This window comes from Belonocnema kinseyi, chromosome 3, assembly GCF_010883055.1.
Source record: "Belonocnema kinseyi isolate 2016_QV_RU_SX_M_011 chromosome 3, B_treatae_v1, whole genome shotgun sequence".
In the NCBI taxonomy this organism is placed as follows: domain Eukaryota; kingdom Metazoa; phylum Arthropoda; class Insecta; order Hymenoptera; family Cynipidae; genus Belonocnema; species Belonocnema kinseyi.
This window is the reverse complement of record NC_046659.1, coordinates 27,385,855-27,404,994: the sequence shown is the minus strand read 5'-3', so window position 1 is coordinate 27,404,994 and position 19,140 is coordinate 27,385,855. Positions and strand designations below refer to the sequence as shown.

Below are 19,140 nucleotides of genomic sequence, written 5' to 3'. Positions count from 1 at the left end.
ATCATATAATAGTTACATTTTCAGATAAAGATAAATCATTTTTAACGGAAAAAATTAATTTTAAACAAAGTTGTTAAATTTTCAACCAATCAAATGAATTTTTGATCAAGAAAATTGATGATCTACAAAAAAGACAAATCTTAAACAAAATACATGAATTTTTAAAGAAATTATTTAATTTTAAAGTAAAAAAAACGAATTATCTGCAAAAAGTTGAATTTTTTAAGCAAAAAATATGAGTTTTCAATGAAAGAGTTAAACTTTCAACCAAATAGTTAAATTTTCAACCATAATTAAAAAACCTTGTTAAAAAAACGTATTTTTTTACAAAGTAGTTCAACTCTTAGTGAAATAATCGACTTTCAAACCCAAGAAGATGTACAGTTGATATTTTAACCAAATAATTGCATTTTTGACAAAAAAATGATACACTTTCAACCAAAAAGATTAAATTTCTACTAAACAAGGTCAATTTCCAACAAAATACATGAAATTTCAACGAACTTGTTTAATTTTAAAAACAAAAAGAGTATTTCCACCCAAAAATTATGATTTTAATTTTTAACAATATAGTTGCATTTACAACAGAACGACTTTGCAACCAAAACATATTTATAGTTGATAATTCAACCGAAAAATGTAATTTTTAATCAAAAAGTATAAATTTTCCATAAAACAATTTAATTTCTACAAAGAAAGATGACTTTTTAACAAAACACATGATTTCTTAACCAAAAATGGTATTGGATGTCAGTTTCAAAAATGTATTTTCAACGAAAGAGATGAACCTTCAAATAAAAAAATAATAAAAATTTTAAAAAAGTAGTTCCAAACGAGATGATTTCCAAAATCTCAAATTTCTTTTATTTCTTTCAAATGCGGATCAAGATATAAATAAGACTATTATAATATAACATAATTATAATATTATCATTATTAATATACGCATATATTTATATATATATATAATAGTATTAATATTTTTATAATTTATATTTTATATATGAAATAACATAACCTCAAAATATACGCATATCAAGAGGCGCGCGATCTATTCGAATCATGTGAAACGCCAGCATCGAAATCTGGAAATATTAAAATCTCAATCTCCTGACTTTATTTCAAAGTAGTTAGCAGATAGATATATAAATAGAATCGCCGAAGTGCTCCGACCGGCAATCGTGCACCTTCGAGTTTTCAAATTCAGAAAAGGAGAAATGGGTTGCGCGCGCAACTCAGTCATTTACAGCGTCTCCTACTATATTCACACGGACATAGCCCTGTCATAGTATTAGACCACATCTCGTTTCAGATCTGGGATCACTGGCTCGAAGGTGTGCCGAGAGTTGTTTACAGCGCTCCTAGTGGCTCTTGGCAAACTATATCGATTTGTGCTTTCTACGGGGAGCGGTGGGTAGAGGGGAAGGGACTTTTTTCGCCGGATGCGCCGTCTATATTTATGGCGGGCAACTAAGCCCGCACCGCATCTGCGTTTATAATATCTTTGGGCTGGTTCAGGATGTACAACTAATTATAGGGGGCAGCACCGAGCCGAGTACTAGACCCGCTGTCGATGAGAGGCGAAATTCCATATGGCGCTTATAATGCGGTGGCTTTTAATGAATATATGAGGGTAAACAAGCTTTAAATATATGTTTAGTGGTTATATACGAGGGCAATGTATACTTTTAGTGGAAATTGTACATCAAATGTGATATATTGTGAACTATGGTAATTCAAACCTCACTTTACAAGTGACAGCCAGGAAGGATTTATGAACATTTTACGAATGTTATATGATAAATATAGCTAAAAAAGCTTGAAAAATGTATTTTGTGGTGTTTACGAGGTATAAATTGCATTTTATATTTATTCACCAAATTTCTTTTATTGAAACTCATATCTCATTGACAGAGGGTCTAGTACTCGGCTTGGTGCTGACACCTACGATTAGTTTTGTATCATGAACCTGATAGCATAATATCACAGCGGTCTTCCGCTTCCGCTGCAAAAACTCGGATTGCAAATGGCCGCAGTTAAAGAGGGTAACGATGTCAACAAATGTCATATTGATTCTTTAAACCAATTTCTCATTGATGTTCGGTTGTTTTTAAACCGTTTTTCTTTCGGGCGATATTCTGGTGTTATTTTACCAAAAAATCTTCCGATATAACTGCATCTTACGGATGACAGAAATGTCAGGATATCGGAGGGTGAATTATTACGAGTTATGCAGATTATGCACCAGCAGCGAAGGCAACAAGATGAACATTTTTCGGGATGAAGGTCGCAGGAGACAACTTCAGTCGAAAATTCATATGTATTTGCATGTTCAGGTATGTTTTAAACAATTTTTGACGGCATTAAAATTCAATTGCATATATGAATTCTGTAAACGAAGGTTTGCAATTTCCATATTCACACTCGTGTTATTCATTTTTCTCTACTCTGTTATATACATACGCTTAATCTGCCGCGAATTTGATAGAATTAAGATTTAATCTTATTCATTAAACAGATTCAACTGGTAATATTGTAATCATTGGTTTTCTGTGTCTTGATAATATAAATAGAGTATGTTTTTGTCGGCTGTTTGAAAATTATTCTAAAAAAAAGCTTGATTCTTCGTTTACTCGAACAGTTAATATTGAGCATATTTAGGTTAAACAAACGGGAATAAGATAAATATGCGTTTATGGTGGAATCGAAAGTCTTGTTAAGGTTCACATGTTAGAAGAAATATATGCAGGGTGATTTTTTTAACTTGAAACTTTTGATTCATAACATTTTTTCATAGAGTGGCTATTTTTCGAGATATTTTAAAGTTTCAAGTTAAAAAAATCACCCTATACATATACCCACACACACACACAATATATATATATAAAACAAAAATTCAAATTTTACCTATTCAATTTTTGGTTAGATTGTAGAATAGGAGCGTCACGTGTCACCTCTGTTTTGGCAGGAAAAAAATGTTATTTATCAACAAACTGTTAGAATCTTTAATTGAACGATAAATGTATCGATTTGACGAGGTAAAAATTAAAAATTATTGTTACCTTTGTTACTATGATGTCTCAGATATGGGTCTATCGCGATATATCGTAATTATCATATTTGACGAGAAGTTGGAAATGGGCAGTGATTTTACAAACATTATTCTTTTTACTAGTCATATGGGTGCCTTTCCGTCCCCAGGAAACGTTGGAAAAGGGTAGAAGTATTGACAAAATCATTTTAGTGACGGTGAGTTAAATATGATCATTCCGATATCGTGACATACCCATATTTAAGATATCGTAGTAACAAAATTAAAAATAATTTTAAACTTCGGCCTGGTCAAATCGCTTCATTTATCGTTCAATGAAAGATTCTAATGGTTTGTTGCAGAAAAATAATGCTTTTCCAGCCAAAAAGCAGATGACGCCCCTATTCTACAATTGCACCCCATTTTTTTTTAGGTTTTCTTAATTCAAAGGTAAGAAATCATTTTTTTCAAGAACTTCATAATACATAGGTGGTTATGCATTAAAACTAAGTATTGGTATTGTAATTAAAGGGTGGAAAAACTATAGGGGGTTAGTGTCATTTCCGAAATTTTACAGGGCGAGGAAAAAACGTTCGCACTACGTTGTATGTAGCACTAAAGAGTGCGTGATTTTTTTTTTTACGTAGATCCAGTGTAGATCTATGTCCTTTGTAAATTTTATCCCGTTACATGAAAAAATCAAGACGCCACGAATTTTCAAAGTCTAGGACGGGGATAACCCCAGGGCAGCGGAAGAACTAAAAGGGTTAACTCCATCATTTTTGAATTGAAACAGCTCCCTTCCTACGGCTCTCGCGCCGCTCGATCTTCTTGTCCCCCATACTACGCCAAAAATCGACAGAATAAGTCACATTATAGCTCGATTTATTCGTTTAAGTACGTAGAAAAATATGCTGGCTGCAGTTTTTCAATAAATTTAACGGAAAAAAAGTACTTACCGAAAAAGTAACAAAGGAAATACTGCGTGTCAGTTGTTTTCGACTAATACCACGTCAACGAAAGATAAAGTAGACGAAAACTCTCAGCCACGATAACTTACCGATGCTTTATTATCATGCAACACCAATAGATGAAACCTCAGTCCCATCGATTTCGAGTGTACCCCCCCATTCCGTTATAAAATGCGAAATTTCCGTAAGGCCCCATAAGGAGTTACCTTCAATAGAATTTCCGCTACCGTGGAGTTACCTGCCCGACTGTTTTTAGACAGCTATGAAAAAAACAAAAATAGGTATTTTGACATTTCCTTAACGCAGTAGTGAGGGTCTTTACCAAGACTATTCGAAAATACAAAAATCTCATTTTCGAAAAAAGTGGCACTTACCCCCTATAGTTTTCCGCCCTTCAATTGTACTGTAAACAACTGAATACTTTACTCTCGTTTATATCAACAATTTGTAATCTTATTGTAGAATAAAAGTTCAGAAGAAAATGAGAAGATTCTACTATCGCTATTCATGAAAATTTAGTTTATATTAATTATTTCAGGAATATTGCCGAAATGTTGATAATTTTAACTAAGCATATGACTTTCTTGCAATCTCTTTTACCCAATATTTTGTTTTCCAAAATATTGAAACTTAACCCTTAATCGTCATATTCACATCATCCACAGTTTTCTACGCTGAGGTCCACAATTGATAATTGAGGTTTAATCTTTGTATATAAATTTTAATTTGTTTCAAATGGCTTAAAAACGTCAGTAATGGTAACATTTTTATTGAACTACTTCTTTTAGGTTATGGAAGAAGATTCGCTGCCAAAAATCGTGTGCCACGAGTGTGTCCGAAAACTCGAAAACTTTGCAGAGTTTCGGCAATCTGTTGTCAGCGCAGAGGGAATGTTGGAATCATACTTTACTTCAATGAATTTTAATGAAGAATGTTTGAAAGAAGGCAAAGTTTATGTAAAAAGTACTGAAAAAGAGAAGTCGCCTACTCCAGAAGATTCTGTGCAAGAAGAAGATCCTTTGAAAATAATAGAGAAAGTACCAACAACTCCAAGCAGCCAATTTATCGCTTCCCCAGACTCGCAAACGTCACAACAACAACCAGTTCTTGTCAGTAATATCAATGCTGCTAATATACAAATTATCAGCGGACAATACAAACAATATAAATGTGCTATGCAGGTTTGTTAACACTAAAAAATATAATTTACAGTAAACATAATGTTTGCAGACGTATTTCATTAATCGTATTTTTAAACTTCAGATGCAGTCAGCGGGAGGCGTTGCATCAGCTGTGGTAGAAGCAACAGCAGAAACTCATTATAGCTATCAGCAACAAACTTCTCAGCAAGTCTCTTCTCAACAACAAAATCTAAGCCAGAATCAAATAACTGAACAAAGTCCACCACAACCTACTCAGATTCACCAAGTTCCAAACCAGATCCAGAGCCAAAATCAAATATCTCAGCAAGTGCAATCCTTCAGACAAATATCTCATCAGTCTACGAACCAATCTAACCAAATTAGCCAACATCAAGGTCAAACCACACAACAAATTCAGCATCTTCAAAGGCAGCAAAGGCATCTCCAGCAAATCGAAAAGCAGCATGTGCACGTATCTCAGCAACAAGAGAGACAACAATCACAGAATAATAATATCATCCTTAAGGCTGAAGAACAAACTGAACAAACACAGCAAGTCATCCAGAAGGTGCAGCCTGAAACACTGAAAAACGAGTCGAATCAAACTTTCACGGCAGTACAAGCCTCCCCAGAAGTTTTTTTAAGTTTGGGATTCAAGGACAGTACACTCTCGACACAAGCCACCCGAGATGACGTAAAAGATTTCAAGGAATACACCAAATCTGTCGTAGAAGACGGTCGCGGTACAATGATTTCCGAGTTTTTGAGACTGAGACCAGTGAACGAAGCGTCATCTCTTATAACAGTTAACCCCCAGGTGATTGTACAAAGTACGAGAGATGTCATTTGTCGCGACTGCGGGAAGTATTTCGCATCATTGGATATGTTAGACAGTCACAGCTGCAGTCCTTCTCTAATGAACGAGGGTTCTGATAACATATCAAAAGAAGATTCTTCCCACGTCAATGCCAATGGTAGCGCCTTCAGTTGCGATGTTTGTGGCAAACCTTTCAAGAGAAAAGAACACTTGTTCCAGCATCGAAAACTGCACAGTGGCGAGAGACCCTATGTGTGCACCACTTGCACGAAAGCTTTCAGTCGCAAGGAGCATTTAGTCAGGCATCTAGTTTCTCACACGGGTCAAAAAATGCACGAGTGCGAAATGTGTGGCAAGAGCTTCTCGCGAAAAGATAATCTTCACAAGCATAGAAAGACGCATGGAGTTGCAGGTCCTTACATATGCGAGACTTGTGGCAAATCGTTCGTTGTGAAGCATTATTATTTGATGCACTTGACAACTCACGCGGCTGCTGCTATTATTGATAATATAGATCCGTTGCCATATAAATGCGATATGTGCCATAAGGCGTTTTCAGTTAAGGAATACCTCGCTTCACATAAGATGAGACATCGGTCGAAGAATACAAGCAACAGTCAGAATTCCATAAATGGGCAGCAGACGCAAGAACAGATACAGCAGCACTCGAGTGAAAACAATGAGGCGAATGTGGCTGGAAATGAAATTAACTCTGGTAACATGACTAGGGCCAACAGTCAAAGTGGAAACGGCTCTGTTGTTCAACTTCAAAGTGTAATAGAAAGAAGTGAGCAGCAAAATGGTTCGTTTGGAAGTAACCAATATCCAGGGAATATATCGCAGTTCCAATGAGATAAGGGGAAGCGTGTCTATTATGTTCTTTTGCCAAACGGCAACAAACATAAAATTGTTGTCGTGTAAGCAGAAGAATTACGCCAGGCGCGCTTTGGTGAGTTACACTTAAAGTAGGTATATAGGGGGTGGGGTTACTTTGAGATCATGGTTAATCTGAGAAAATTAAATCGCTTAAGCCAGGGAGTAGTATTCATAAGTCGTTACCTCAAAAGCATAACGAAACAGATGTATATATTTTGAAAGAAAACTATTCTGTCATAAAAAAGGCATTGAATAATATTCCTTAGTTTGCCTACATGTTGCCTTTCTTCTGTGTCATACCTTGTTGTATAGGTACATTGTTTGTACACAGGTATACAAAAAAGGCCACTATTTCTTGGAATAAGAAGACTAATTTTCTGCGGCACAGGGTGGCTACTAGACTAGATTCAGAAAAAAGCCTTATAGGGGCAGCGGTCACACAAATTTGACTCAAATTATTAAGGCTGTTCACTAGATAGCTCACCTAAAACTTTTTAAATAGCTTATAAAATGGAGGAAAATATGTAAATTGTCACACAACAAATTTTTAAAAGAAATATATATGTGAGATATAGACAAAAAGTTGAATCTATAATTGTTTATTTAATTTTTGAACATTATTTATTTGAGATTTTCTTTCACTTTAGAAAAAAATTCTTATTTTGATTCCACCTTCATCATTGATGGCTTATTATTTTTTTTTTTTTTTAAATTTCATCTGCAATTCTAATTAACAATTTATTTCAAAAAAATTTAACTATGTTTTAATAAGAACCATCCAAATGGAATGCTATATAATATTTTAAAGAGAAAAATAAACTATCAATCATGAATTGACAACATTTTTTTGAAGCAGAAAAAAGTACAAAATCTCAAATGACTAATGTTAAATAAACAATTATTACAGATCTTGTGTAAAATTTGTTATACATAACAATGATTGTTATTTTCCTCAATTTTAATATGTTAAAGATTATTGAGTTATGAAGTATGATAGATAGTGATAGTCTTAAGAAAGGTTGAAACTTTATATATAAATGTGTTCTTCGTGACATAAAAAAAGTTTTCAGGTGGGGTGTCAACAATTGTTCCAAAATTTAGACTTTCTAAAATAATTAATTTTTAATTTTTGAGTTTCTCATCGTTTCAAAATTTACAACAAATAATTAAATTGTTGACAATTAGGAAAAATATATTAATAGTTATTTATGATACAAGGACCCTAAAAAGCAGTTTTTTCTCGTGTAAAGTTGCAATAGGAGCCAGGGCCCTAGGTGTATTGCAATTACATGAAGAAAAAGGTTCACACAGGAGTCGTGTTTCATACAATATTTTTTTTGACAGTGCGATTTTTGGGTCTCACAACCTTCTCCGGACGTTCTGTCATCACCTACTCCACTGGCATGTGGTGTGTAGACAGCGCCATAGTGTGGCGATGATGTGAATCGCTTATAGTCTGATAAAGTCTGCTACCGCTCTTCCTTATCCAATCAGTAGATATTACTTTATAAACCTAGAACCCTAACTAACCGTTTATTGGCACAGGCCTATAAATGTATGTGAATAAAAATAAATCGTTTGCATGCGCCAAAGTCGTACTTACGATGGAGATGTAATAAAAATATAATTTCAAAGCATATAATAAATACGAACAAAATTCTAAAACCAAAATTGAAGGGCTGGATGTAATAACCACCTTAGCGCTCGAACACGCGGAGGACTGTCTGCAGAGAAAATTGTTCAAGTTTAAGTGTTGACAGTCCATACTTGTAGAGAATTTGAATATGCATCTTCTTTGTATGATAAACAAATTTGAAGGTTTTTTCGTTTTTTAATCATTGAAGAAAAACGGAGTTCTTCAACGAAAAAACTCACTTGAATCGAGTTACTGCGAACATTTAGCGCAGGTCCGCCCTTAATAGTGAGAACACATGAGGAGACCCCACTCCTGCGACTATTTACTATGTTCAAATCTGTGTAGATGATACGCGTGTTAATCTGTGTGCGCACATGTTATTATTAAAATTATTTAAATTAATAGAGCGAAAGAAACGTGGAAAGACATCACAAATATAAAATCTTCCACCCTAAGTATCGAACATGTTTCATTATGAATTAAAATTAAAATTGCAGTGAATTGTACATTTGAAGATATCATCAAATGTAGAAATGAGTAGTGGGGGGTAAGGGGTTATAGCGCTGTTCTTACTATCGGAGGAAAAATGTACTCAATAGCGGGAGCTCATAGTACTGAATTTCGCAGTACCGCGACTCGAGTGTATATACAAACGGAAAAGTTGTGTGAGGAAGTTTCTAATTTTGACAACTTTCAGTGAGAAAAACGTTCCTTAGGGATCAAAGAAGGGTTTCCATAAAGTTTTAGATCTTTAGTCATCAGGGGAAGAAACTGAGAACGATGTGAAAATTATGTAAGGTGTGCTGCACTCGACTCTGATCGTACGACAAGGTACGCCAAGTCACCGCGCTATGTTTTCGCGATCCAAGTGGAGCGCAGCGCACCGTACATGAGTTTCACATCGCACTTGTACACTTTGCCTTTAATGTTTTTTTAAACTTCTTAAATACTCGACAGTCGTAGAATATGTTGAAGAATGTTACATAAAATTTTCAATAAAAAATATCAATTTCCGGCAAAGGTCTGGCGAGTTGAGCGCCAAAGGTATTGAATGTTTTTGCGGCGAAAAAATCCGTTTTCCTTAAATAACTCAAAAACTAAGTAACCTTCGAATTTGGTTGCCATACAAAAAAGGTGCGCAATCAAATTCTCAACAATTGTGAACTGTCAACACTCAAATTCGAACATTTTTCAGAAATTTCTCCGCGGACAACACTTCTCCGCGTGCCCTTCAATTGTTCCTTTTGATGAGCACCCTTTTGTAAATAATTAAAAAAATATACTCACTGCAATCAAATTCCACTGCAAAATAAAGCAGAAGAACTAAAGGTGGATCTATGATATTTTTCTATAAATTTGAAAATTATTTTATATCTGGTTCATTAGATATTACACTACACATTTACCATTATAAAATAAACAAATATATCCCTAAATCAATAGCCAAGCAATCTTGAAGCACTTCAAAAATACAATGATAACTAATTATTTAACTCTCGTGAACAGCTATAGCTTCGTCCAAATAAATAAAAAATACATTCCTTATAGTTTTATATTTATGGTTTATATTAAATTGGCTCAATTAGTTACGTTGTATTATTTGAAAGTATAATTTTGCGAAGAAATAATTATTTGAAAAACTAATAATATTGTGAAATAAAGGGTGGCAGTGCAAAACTAATATCGCCACCAAAAATCAAGACCCCCGACTTTAGAAGGCAATAACTTCGCAGAAAAAGATGTGAGGAGGTTCGAATAAAAACCACACGAATCCGCTAAGTTTTCTCAATAAAATGATGTTTCTGTAAATTACGTAAAAAAATATCGTTTTAAGCTAATTAGCAAAATACAAGTAAAAATGCTGTCGCGAGGCCCATTGTTAAGACACGTTAACTTTCACATGATCCCAGAGCTAAGAGTATGTTGGAAAAAAATTTGAAAACAATCTGGAGTGTGCTACAACGTGTTTAGAATCCAGTAGAGACTTTAAAATTTAAAAATATTTAAAAATGTCAGCTTTGCAAGGATTTTTGTTAAATGTTTTTATTTAGGGATTGAATGGAGCTACCGTGCTTTTTAATTGCTTAAAATGTGTGGTAATGTACCCTTATTCCTATTTCCATAACAAAACTGAATAAAAATTATAATTTCGCGATTAAAGTCCGTCTCAAAGCTTTGAGGTGGGCTGCACCTTTCTCTCCCGATATAAAATTTTGATATAATACAGTATCAAGCTTGCACACGAATTATCTTGTATTTTGTTTATTTAATATAGTGCACTTATTTCGGTATTATAATATAATTTTGTAATTATTAGGCTGTTAATTCGCTACTGAAATTCGTGAAAGATTTGTTTATATGAGCAATTCCATGTCGTCATATGTAGAATGTAAGCTATTGCTCGAAATTATAATGAAAATTGCAGTATTTGTTCTCTTAGGTGTTGAAGGAAAAAACTATAAAATGATTTTTGAAAAATTCCAAAAACTTAGAACATATTGAAAATTGAGCTTTTGCATTTTAATTTAACTCTTGTAATTCTAATGACTTTATTGCTGTAAAGGTGTATTTTTCTTTAATTATTTGTAATAAGATACAGTTGTCAAGAAATATTATTTTTAACCAAAAATTTCAAAAACTTGGATTTTTCAAAAATTATATTGTAAATTTAATTATTTAGAGGACAGTTAAGCTATCTATGCATTTTTTTCAGAAATTCAGCATAAACATTCGCTTTTGAAAAATTCAAGAAGATTTTTACATTTTTTGTTTCAAGAAATTGTTGTTCAGAACTGCACCATATTACGAATTTAAAAAAAAAACACTTTTATATTATTAAAATCACAAAAGTTATGAGAGTTCAAAGAAAAAAGACAAAATTTTTCAATTTTATGTATCCTGTAATTTCTGGGGATTATTCAAAAACAATTTTAGGGTTTTTAACACCTGCAAGAACAAATACTACAATTTTCATAAAAATTACTAACAATGGCTAAAGTTCTTCACATGATTCCAAAAGGACCAATTTTCTATCCACAGCAGTTCGTTTTTGACGAAAAAAGAAATAAACAAAGCGGTTAAGTTTTTTAAAATATTATTAAATTTTTTATTAAATAGTATCATTTTTAACCATAGGATATAAATGTAAAGAAAAATTATAATAGTAGACTTTTCAAACAAACAAAATAAAAATAATTCTATTTTCGTACTGGTTTCTGTATTAATTCATTTCGCATTTAGGCGAAACAATGAGGAAATATTTAAAAAATGGTAAAACAAGGGAAGTGTGAAGTCCTCTATTTTCAGTTTCCAAGAAAGTCCACAGTTTCTTTTCGGCTAAATGGAAAAATATTTGTATAACACTACATATGGTGCAACATTATCGTATTACGAATAATTTAAAAAAAAAAACGCACATGGAATTGCTTATATGAATAAATCTTTCACGCATTTCAGTAGCGAGTTAACAGCCTAATAATTACAAAATTATATTATAATACCGATATAGGTGTACTATATTAAATAAACAAAATACAAGATAATTCGTGTGCAAGCTTGATACTGTGTTATAATATCAAAATTTTATATCAGGAGAGAAGGGTGAAGCCCACCTCAAAGCATTGAGACGGCCCTGCTGAGCGAGAAGCAGCTGTGGGAAAATCTGAAGAAAACAGCTGCCTGCCGCTGGGAAATATGACGGACCTTTTTTTCTGCACTTTTTTCTACTACTGTGACACGCGCCTCGCCTCATTAAACTCCGAATTATTCTGAGCGACTTTAATCGCGAAATCATAATTTTTATTCAATTTTGTGGTCGAAATAGGAATCAGGGTATATTACTAAACATTTTAAGCCATTAAACAGCGCGATAGCTCCATTCAATCCCTAAATAAAAACATTTAACAAAAATCATTGCAAAACTGACATTTTTAAATATTTTAGAATTTTAAGGGCTCTACTGGATTCTAAATATGTTGTAGGCCACTCTAGAATTTTTACAAATTTTTTCCTACATACTCTTAGCTCTGCGATCATGTGAAAGTTAACGTGTCTCAACAATGAGCCTCGCGACAGCATTTTTACTTATATTTTGCTAATTAGCTCAAAACGAAATTTTATTACGCAAATTACAGAAACACCAATTTATTCAGAAAACTTAGCGGATACGTGTGGTTCTTATTCTAACCTCATATTTTTTTCTGCGAAGTTATTACCTTCTAAAGTGGAGGGTCTTGATTTTTTGCGGCGATATTAGGTAACCAACAAAATGGGAATTTTCCAGGGGTGAAAACAAAATTCTGTTAAGGGCATGTGATACTTCGTCGTATGGTCAATCGGGTACAGTTTCCCGGGCTTTTTTCCCACAAAAATGAAAATTTTTAAAAACATGTGCATTATTTTGAGGTTACGTCGCTTTTCAGCTCCGTCATTCCGATCAATTGGAAATTATTTATGAAATAAACTTTTTTGATTGCCTACAAACAAGGTTAGTTCTGGGACATTAGTTACTATGTTTATTTGTGAGTCTTAAAGTTTTCGGCCAAAAATATTGTGTAGTTTGGAAGTAACGCTCGGGAGAACTGTAATACACATAACCTCGAAATATACACACACGTTTTTAGCAAAATCAATTTTTTTTGGAATTAACGTACAAAAAAGTGTGCACGGACACACATTAGCATGTTCACTATCATTCCCCAGATTTTGAAGACAAAATATTTATTAATCTAGGAAAAAAGCCGGGGGGATCTAACACTGATAAAATCGATACTAATTCCTAAGCGCCATCCAAATATTCAAATTTAGCAAAATAAATGTTGTTTTTTTAATTAACTCACAAAAAAGTGTGCAGGGACGTCCGTTAGCATGTTCGCTATCATTCCCCAACTTTTTAGGATTAAATATTCATTATTCTAGAAAAAAGCCGGGGAAACCTAAAACTGGTAAAATCGATAATTTTCTAAGTATCACATGCCCTTAAGGTTGTACTGCAGCGAGATTTAGTGTCTTCATTGTGGTACAACTGTGCCCTATCTTTAGCATTGCATTTCAATTCCGCTGCCAACTGCACGCGATCAAAATTAAACTGCTTTTAATTCTTATTTCAAGCGAGTTTTTAAATTATTTTATAAAGATATTGCGTTCTAAATTCATGAAGCCTATTTGCGGACCATATGAATGAATAAAATTGTTTAATATCGTCCTTAAAAATATGGACAATTATACGCCAAATTTTTGGCAACGTCGCTTTCGCTGTCTCTTTTGCTCTTACGCTTGCTGCTTCGTTCTCACTCAGACTCGTTGCTTGTATCGGTACAGCAGCGAGCGAGCGAGCCGTGAGCGTTCCCATGATTCTCTAGTACAAGTGCCCAATTTCGCGAATTCGCCAATTTAACCCCGTCTTTAACTTTTCTCCTGCCGACATAATCATTTTGAAACTTTGCCTACTATATCTCAAAGTCATACTTTACAATATACTTGATTTTTACGTCGATCCTATTATTACAAATAATTTTTTCGGAGTAAAAATCCACGAGCTGCCATAAGAACGCAAGTATTTCTACTCAACTTTGAAAACTCATTACTTGGCACCCAGCGACATGACTTTTTTAGAATTTGATTTTTTAGAATTTGATAAGGTGGCGTAAGGCAACATAAACTGCATGTATATTAATTTTGATCACATTCTGATCACTTGGCTCTCGCTGCAGTACAACCTTAAATCGAAATCATAATTTAAAAATAAGACAGAAGTACACTTTCGAGGTGACGAGTTGCTGATTTAGGTCCAAAAATTTTATTTGGAATAGTTATTCATTTTTGATAAAATAGATGTCTCAGCTGCCAATCTCAAAGTTATACTAAGCAAAAATAGGAACAAGCTAGGCCGCAGATTGTAATACAAAAATGTAACATTTAGTTTAAATAAAAACTTACTCTCAAGATATTGAAATTTCTAAACGAAGGCCAAAACTCTTTGATCTAAACAAGTGAACCAATTTCGTGTAAATCTTATAAGAATTTTGATGTTAAAATCTAACAGGCTTTGACAATTGGTGTATGGTAGCAATTGATAAAATTGTTTAATTTTTCACAAAAATAACAATCTGCTCCCGAGATATGGGAAAGCTGAATAGGAATAGTAATTGTTTGACAAAAAAAAGCAAATTATTCTGGTCCGAGAAAATCAAAATTTATTATGGCGGTATCGCACTGAGGTAGGCGATTATTCGGTGAAAGGACTATAAAAATAATTTGTCTAAAAAACATGAGATGTTCGTCTGATAAGAAGGAACGTAAAAATGGGTGCCTGGCAGGTGTGAGTGGATGCGTTCACCTGTGGCGATCTGCCAAAGGTGCAAATTTTTGGCAGTTAACTAACGTGGCTCGGATAAAGTTGAAAATTGGTGTACATGTAGGGGCTGGCATTAGAAATAGCACCTGCGCATTGCCAGGCACTTACCTGGATGCAAAAGTGTTGCCAGGCGGCTTCGAAGTCGCCGGACATTTAGGTGAAATTTCTTGAAATTGATTTTACAGGGAAAAGTTTGAAACAAAAGTTGGCCCACTCCCAGAGATGCATATTTTCATTGGTATATCATTTTTTGATAAAATTTATATATTTGGAGAAAACATCGATTAAAGAAATACCATAACAATAAAAAGCCCTTTTTATTGACAACAAGTGATTTTTTCGAAAATACTCCAAGATGAATAAGAAGTATTTCATCAAAATTTTAATATTTACCAAGTTATTCGCATTTTCTCTTTTTACCATTTTTTCTGTCACCTGCTGTATCTTTAGCAAATTTAAAAGAAGCTTATGTTTTGTTGTCGAGATACGTTCGATCTTTATTACCGTGACGAATGTCAAGTTTCCCAGACCCAGCGTGGGTCATTGGCGTAGGCATTACATATTCTTCGTGGTGTATTTTTAATGCAGTTCTATAGCATTAAAAATGCACCACGAAGAATTTGTAATGCCTACGCCAATGACCCACGCTGGTGGGTCTGGGAAACTTAACATTCGTCACGTTAATAAAGATCGAACGTATCTTGACGACAAAACATAAACTTTAACTATAATAAATAATTGATATTTTAAAGTAAAGCGATTTTGTTGTTTAATTTTTATAATCATATTCACCTTTATTACAACTTTCTACGGTAATCAGAAGCAGAGAACGTGACACTGATTATGATTATTTATAGCAGAATAAGTTATTGTTTTAACTAAAAGTAGCTGACACCAGTTCTTTGCACAAGGCTTACTTTATTCGTGTACTAATTTTGAGCACACCTTCTTTTAAATTGCTAAAGATACAGCAGGTGATAGAAAAAATGGGAAAAAGAAGGGAAAATGCGAATAACTTGGTAAATATTAAAATTTTGATCAAATACTTCTTATTCATCTTGGAATATACCTGTAATAGAGTACCTTTTGTCTTTTAATAATTTTCGAAAAAATCACTTGTTGTCAATAAAAAGGGCTTTTTATTGTTATGGTATTTCTTTAATCGATTATTCTCCAAATATATAAATTTTATCAAAAAATGATATACCAATGAAAATATGCATCTCTGGGAGCGGGTCAACTTTTGTTTAAAACTTTTTCCTGTAAAATCAAATTCAAAAAATTTCACCTGAATGTCCGGCGACTTCGAAGCCGCCTGGCGACATTTTGCATTCAAGTAAGTGCCTGGCAATGCGCAGGTGCTATTTCTAATGTCAGCCCCTACATGTACACCAATTTTCAACCTTATCCGAGTCACGTTAGTTAACTGCCAAAAATTGGCACCTTTCACAGGTCGCCACAGGTAAACGCATCCACTCACACCTGCCAGACACCCATTTTTACGTTCCGTATCATCAGACGAACATCTCATGTGAAAATTGGCCTTATCCGTATCACGTTCCGATTTACGTTGTGAGCCCACGGTTTATAATCATGATGCGAAAATATCGAAATTTAAAAATATAATCTCTATTGCTTTTGATATATAAATAAACAGAACTGCTTTTTCAATTCTTCAGGTCACGAAGAACACATATACCAAGTTTCATGCTTTCTTAACAATTCGAGTCAAAATTGGACCATTTTCATTGTATCAATGCTAATATAAAATCACGGACAAGCTAGTTCTTCACTGAAAGAATTCATTAGCTCAATTGTGAAGGCAATTTGAACTCATCAATTTTGAATTGATCAATTCGTAGCGTTAAGTTTTGTAAATTGAGATTTCAGTGGTTACATTGAAACTGCTCTTCTACATTTAGTTTCCATGTCTAAATTTCAAACCTATCACTTTCAATAAAGAGTTAGAAAATAGAGAATTCTGAAAAGAAAGAATTAAGAATTGAAAATGTTTATAGCATGCAAAATTAAATATTTAGACATATATGACGTAATTCGCAATTTTAAATAATTTATTTTTAAATACTTCTATCCAATTTGGAAGGGCTTGCAATTGAATTTATTTAAAGAAAACTCAATTTTGCAATTCTGCGAGATCAAAACTTGAATAAAATATAGTTTAATTACTGATCTTTAGTTTCAAGTTTTTTCTGAGACTTAACAGGTCACCCTGGTAGCATTACAAGCCCGTGAATGTTTGTTTTTTGAGATTGCGAAATTTTAATCAGTTTAATTTAAACGTACCTATTCAAATAAAGTTTTCGGACTGACTCTGGAATTCATAAAAAAGTAGAAGAAATCAGAGAGGGCTGATAATAATATATAATCTAAAAGTGCTTGTCTTCTGCTTTACACGTAGATCAGTGTTGGGTAAGTTACTTTTCTCATACCCTAATACATAAAAAAACTTAATTTAAAAAGAAATAGGCATTAGCTAAAAGAAATAAAAAATACACAATATACTTCGGCAAGTGAAGAACAATACATATATGTTTTATATAATATTATATACATATAGTATTATAATATATAAATATATTTAGAATAAAATTCAAAATGAGTAATAGGTATATCCATCGGCATATCCTGTCCATGGTATCAGATCTGCTGGTCTTGTTTTTACGCATTCTTCGGTAGGATCACCAGAATTACTTCTTTCGTTGGCTTTATTTTCATCATCCATTAAAAATGATTTTTCATATTGGATTTCAAGTTAAAATGACAACTCACGTATTTGATTCTAGCAATTCAGATTTGTTACAAGAAATTTATTGAAGAAAATGTTGAAAACAACATGAATTCCAAAGCGCGTAAAGCAGCACAAGACTATATTCTGTTTCTGTTGTTCTACACTTGCGTGTATCTTCAAAGTAAATATAATTAAAGTTACAAGTTACTGAAAAAAACGTAACTAAGTTACGTTAAAAGTTACTTTTTAAAACGGTAACTGCTATCCACGAGGAAATTCGAGTCCTCTGGTTTTGACGTTAAAAAATTAAGTGAAGAAAAAATGGTAGCTCAGTGAATGAAGGATCATTTTAAAGGGCAAAATGTTGTACGTTTATGAGTCTGAAATGAATAGGCTAAACAAAACTATATATACAGACAAAATATCTGATAAAAAGTAAGGAAATTTGTCAGATTTTAATGACAGTGAACTTTGAAGCATAATTTTTTTATTGAAAAAGTAATAGAAAAAATTCATGTTGGTACTTTAAAGATTTCATAACAAATTGCCGTTGAAAAAATGGCACTCTCTTATAAAAATCTGTATGAGGTTTAATATACATGTGTGTGAAGCAAATTAGCACTACCGCTACTGAAATTTTACATACATTGGTGTAGTGAATTTAATATACATGTGTATTAAATTTAATATACAGGTCAGTATAGCAATGTGCGTGAAAACTCAACCTGCTTTCATTTCTTTAAATCTTGTCAAATATTCTCAATGAAATTAATAATCTAGAATTCGTAGACTCAGTTGTTTTTTATAATGAAAGTGTAATGTACGGGTAAATTTTTTCCTAATTTTGCTCTAAATGGTCAAAATTTAAGGGGAATACAATTAATTGTAGGTTAAGTCTATTATTTATTTAATTAATTGAATTTTTCGACTTGTAATCCAATTTTATTTTTGGTTAACAGAAAAAATGTATCATGTTTTATTATTAACGTACAACATTTTGACCTTTAAAATGGTCCTTCATTCATCGAGTTACCATTTATTCTTCACTTACTTTTTTAACGCCCAAGCGAGAAGACTCAATTTTTTTTTCGCCGAGTTTAAGTTACCCTAAAACTTAGAAATAACATAATTTTTCAGTAACCTATAGCTCATTCGTTTATGCTGCACTGGTGAATTCCAAAAGCATTTCGATCGCTCTTTCTTACTTCTTCCTTCTCACTCCGACCTGCGTCGCATCGGTGCAGATCGGAGTGCACCAATGCAGGATAACCGAAGACGCTATTAGTAACTTGTAACAAGTTATTACCCAACTCTCACGAGAATGGTAGAGTTCAAAGTCAGAAGCCCTCAATTTTTGTACTCAATCAGGATGGAAACCGCAAATTCACAATAATAAGCATCGAGAGTACACACGTAATCATAACTTAAAATCAAAATGTCCCGCAAACTCCGAAGTGGCGGGAAACCTAAGTTTGTGTTGGTATTTTTAATACGAAAACAATTTTTCTATCAGTACATACATAATAAGTAGGTTATTTGGTACTCAAATAACGAAATGCAATT

At 33.2% G+C, this 19,140-nt stretch overlaps 1 protein-coding gene across 7 annotated transcripts in view; it reads left to right on the top strand.

Annotated features, from left to right (window-relative positions):
- The first annotated feature begins 2,014 nt into the window (after positions 1–2,014).
- LOC117168890 (zinc finger protein 69 homolog) overlaps positions 2,015–19,140 on the top strand; it is a 26,793-nt gene continuing 9,667 nt past the window's right edge. For 5 of the 7 annotated variants that reach the window (XR_004466580.1, XR_004466578.1, XR_004466579.1 and 2 more), the window contains exons 1-3: positions 2,015–2,336; positions 4,791–5,183; positions 5,266–6,910. Coding sequence is in view for 1 of the 7 variants with exons in the window: in XM_033354798.1 (XP_033210689.1) it covers positions 2,187–2,336; positions 4,791–5,183; positions 5,266–6,813 (2,091 nt within the window). In the remaining 6 variants the exon portion in view is untranslated. Of the gene's footprint in view, positions 2,337–4,790; positions 5,184–5,265; positions 7,082–8,181; positions 10,050–19,140 lie in introns of those variants that run through there. The other 2 variants (XR_004466581.1, XM_033354798.1) reach the window with 2 other exon arrangements.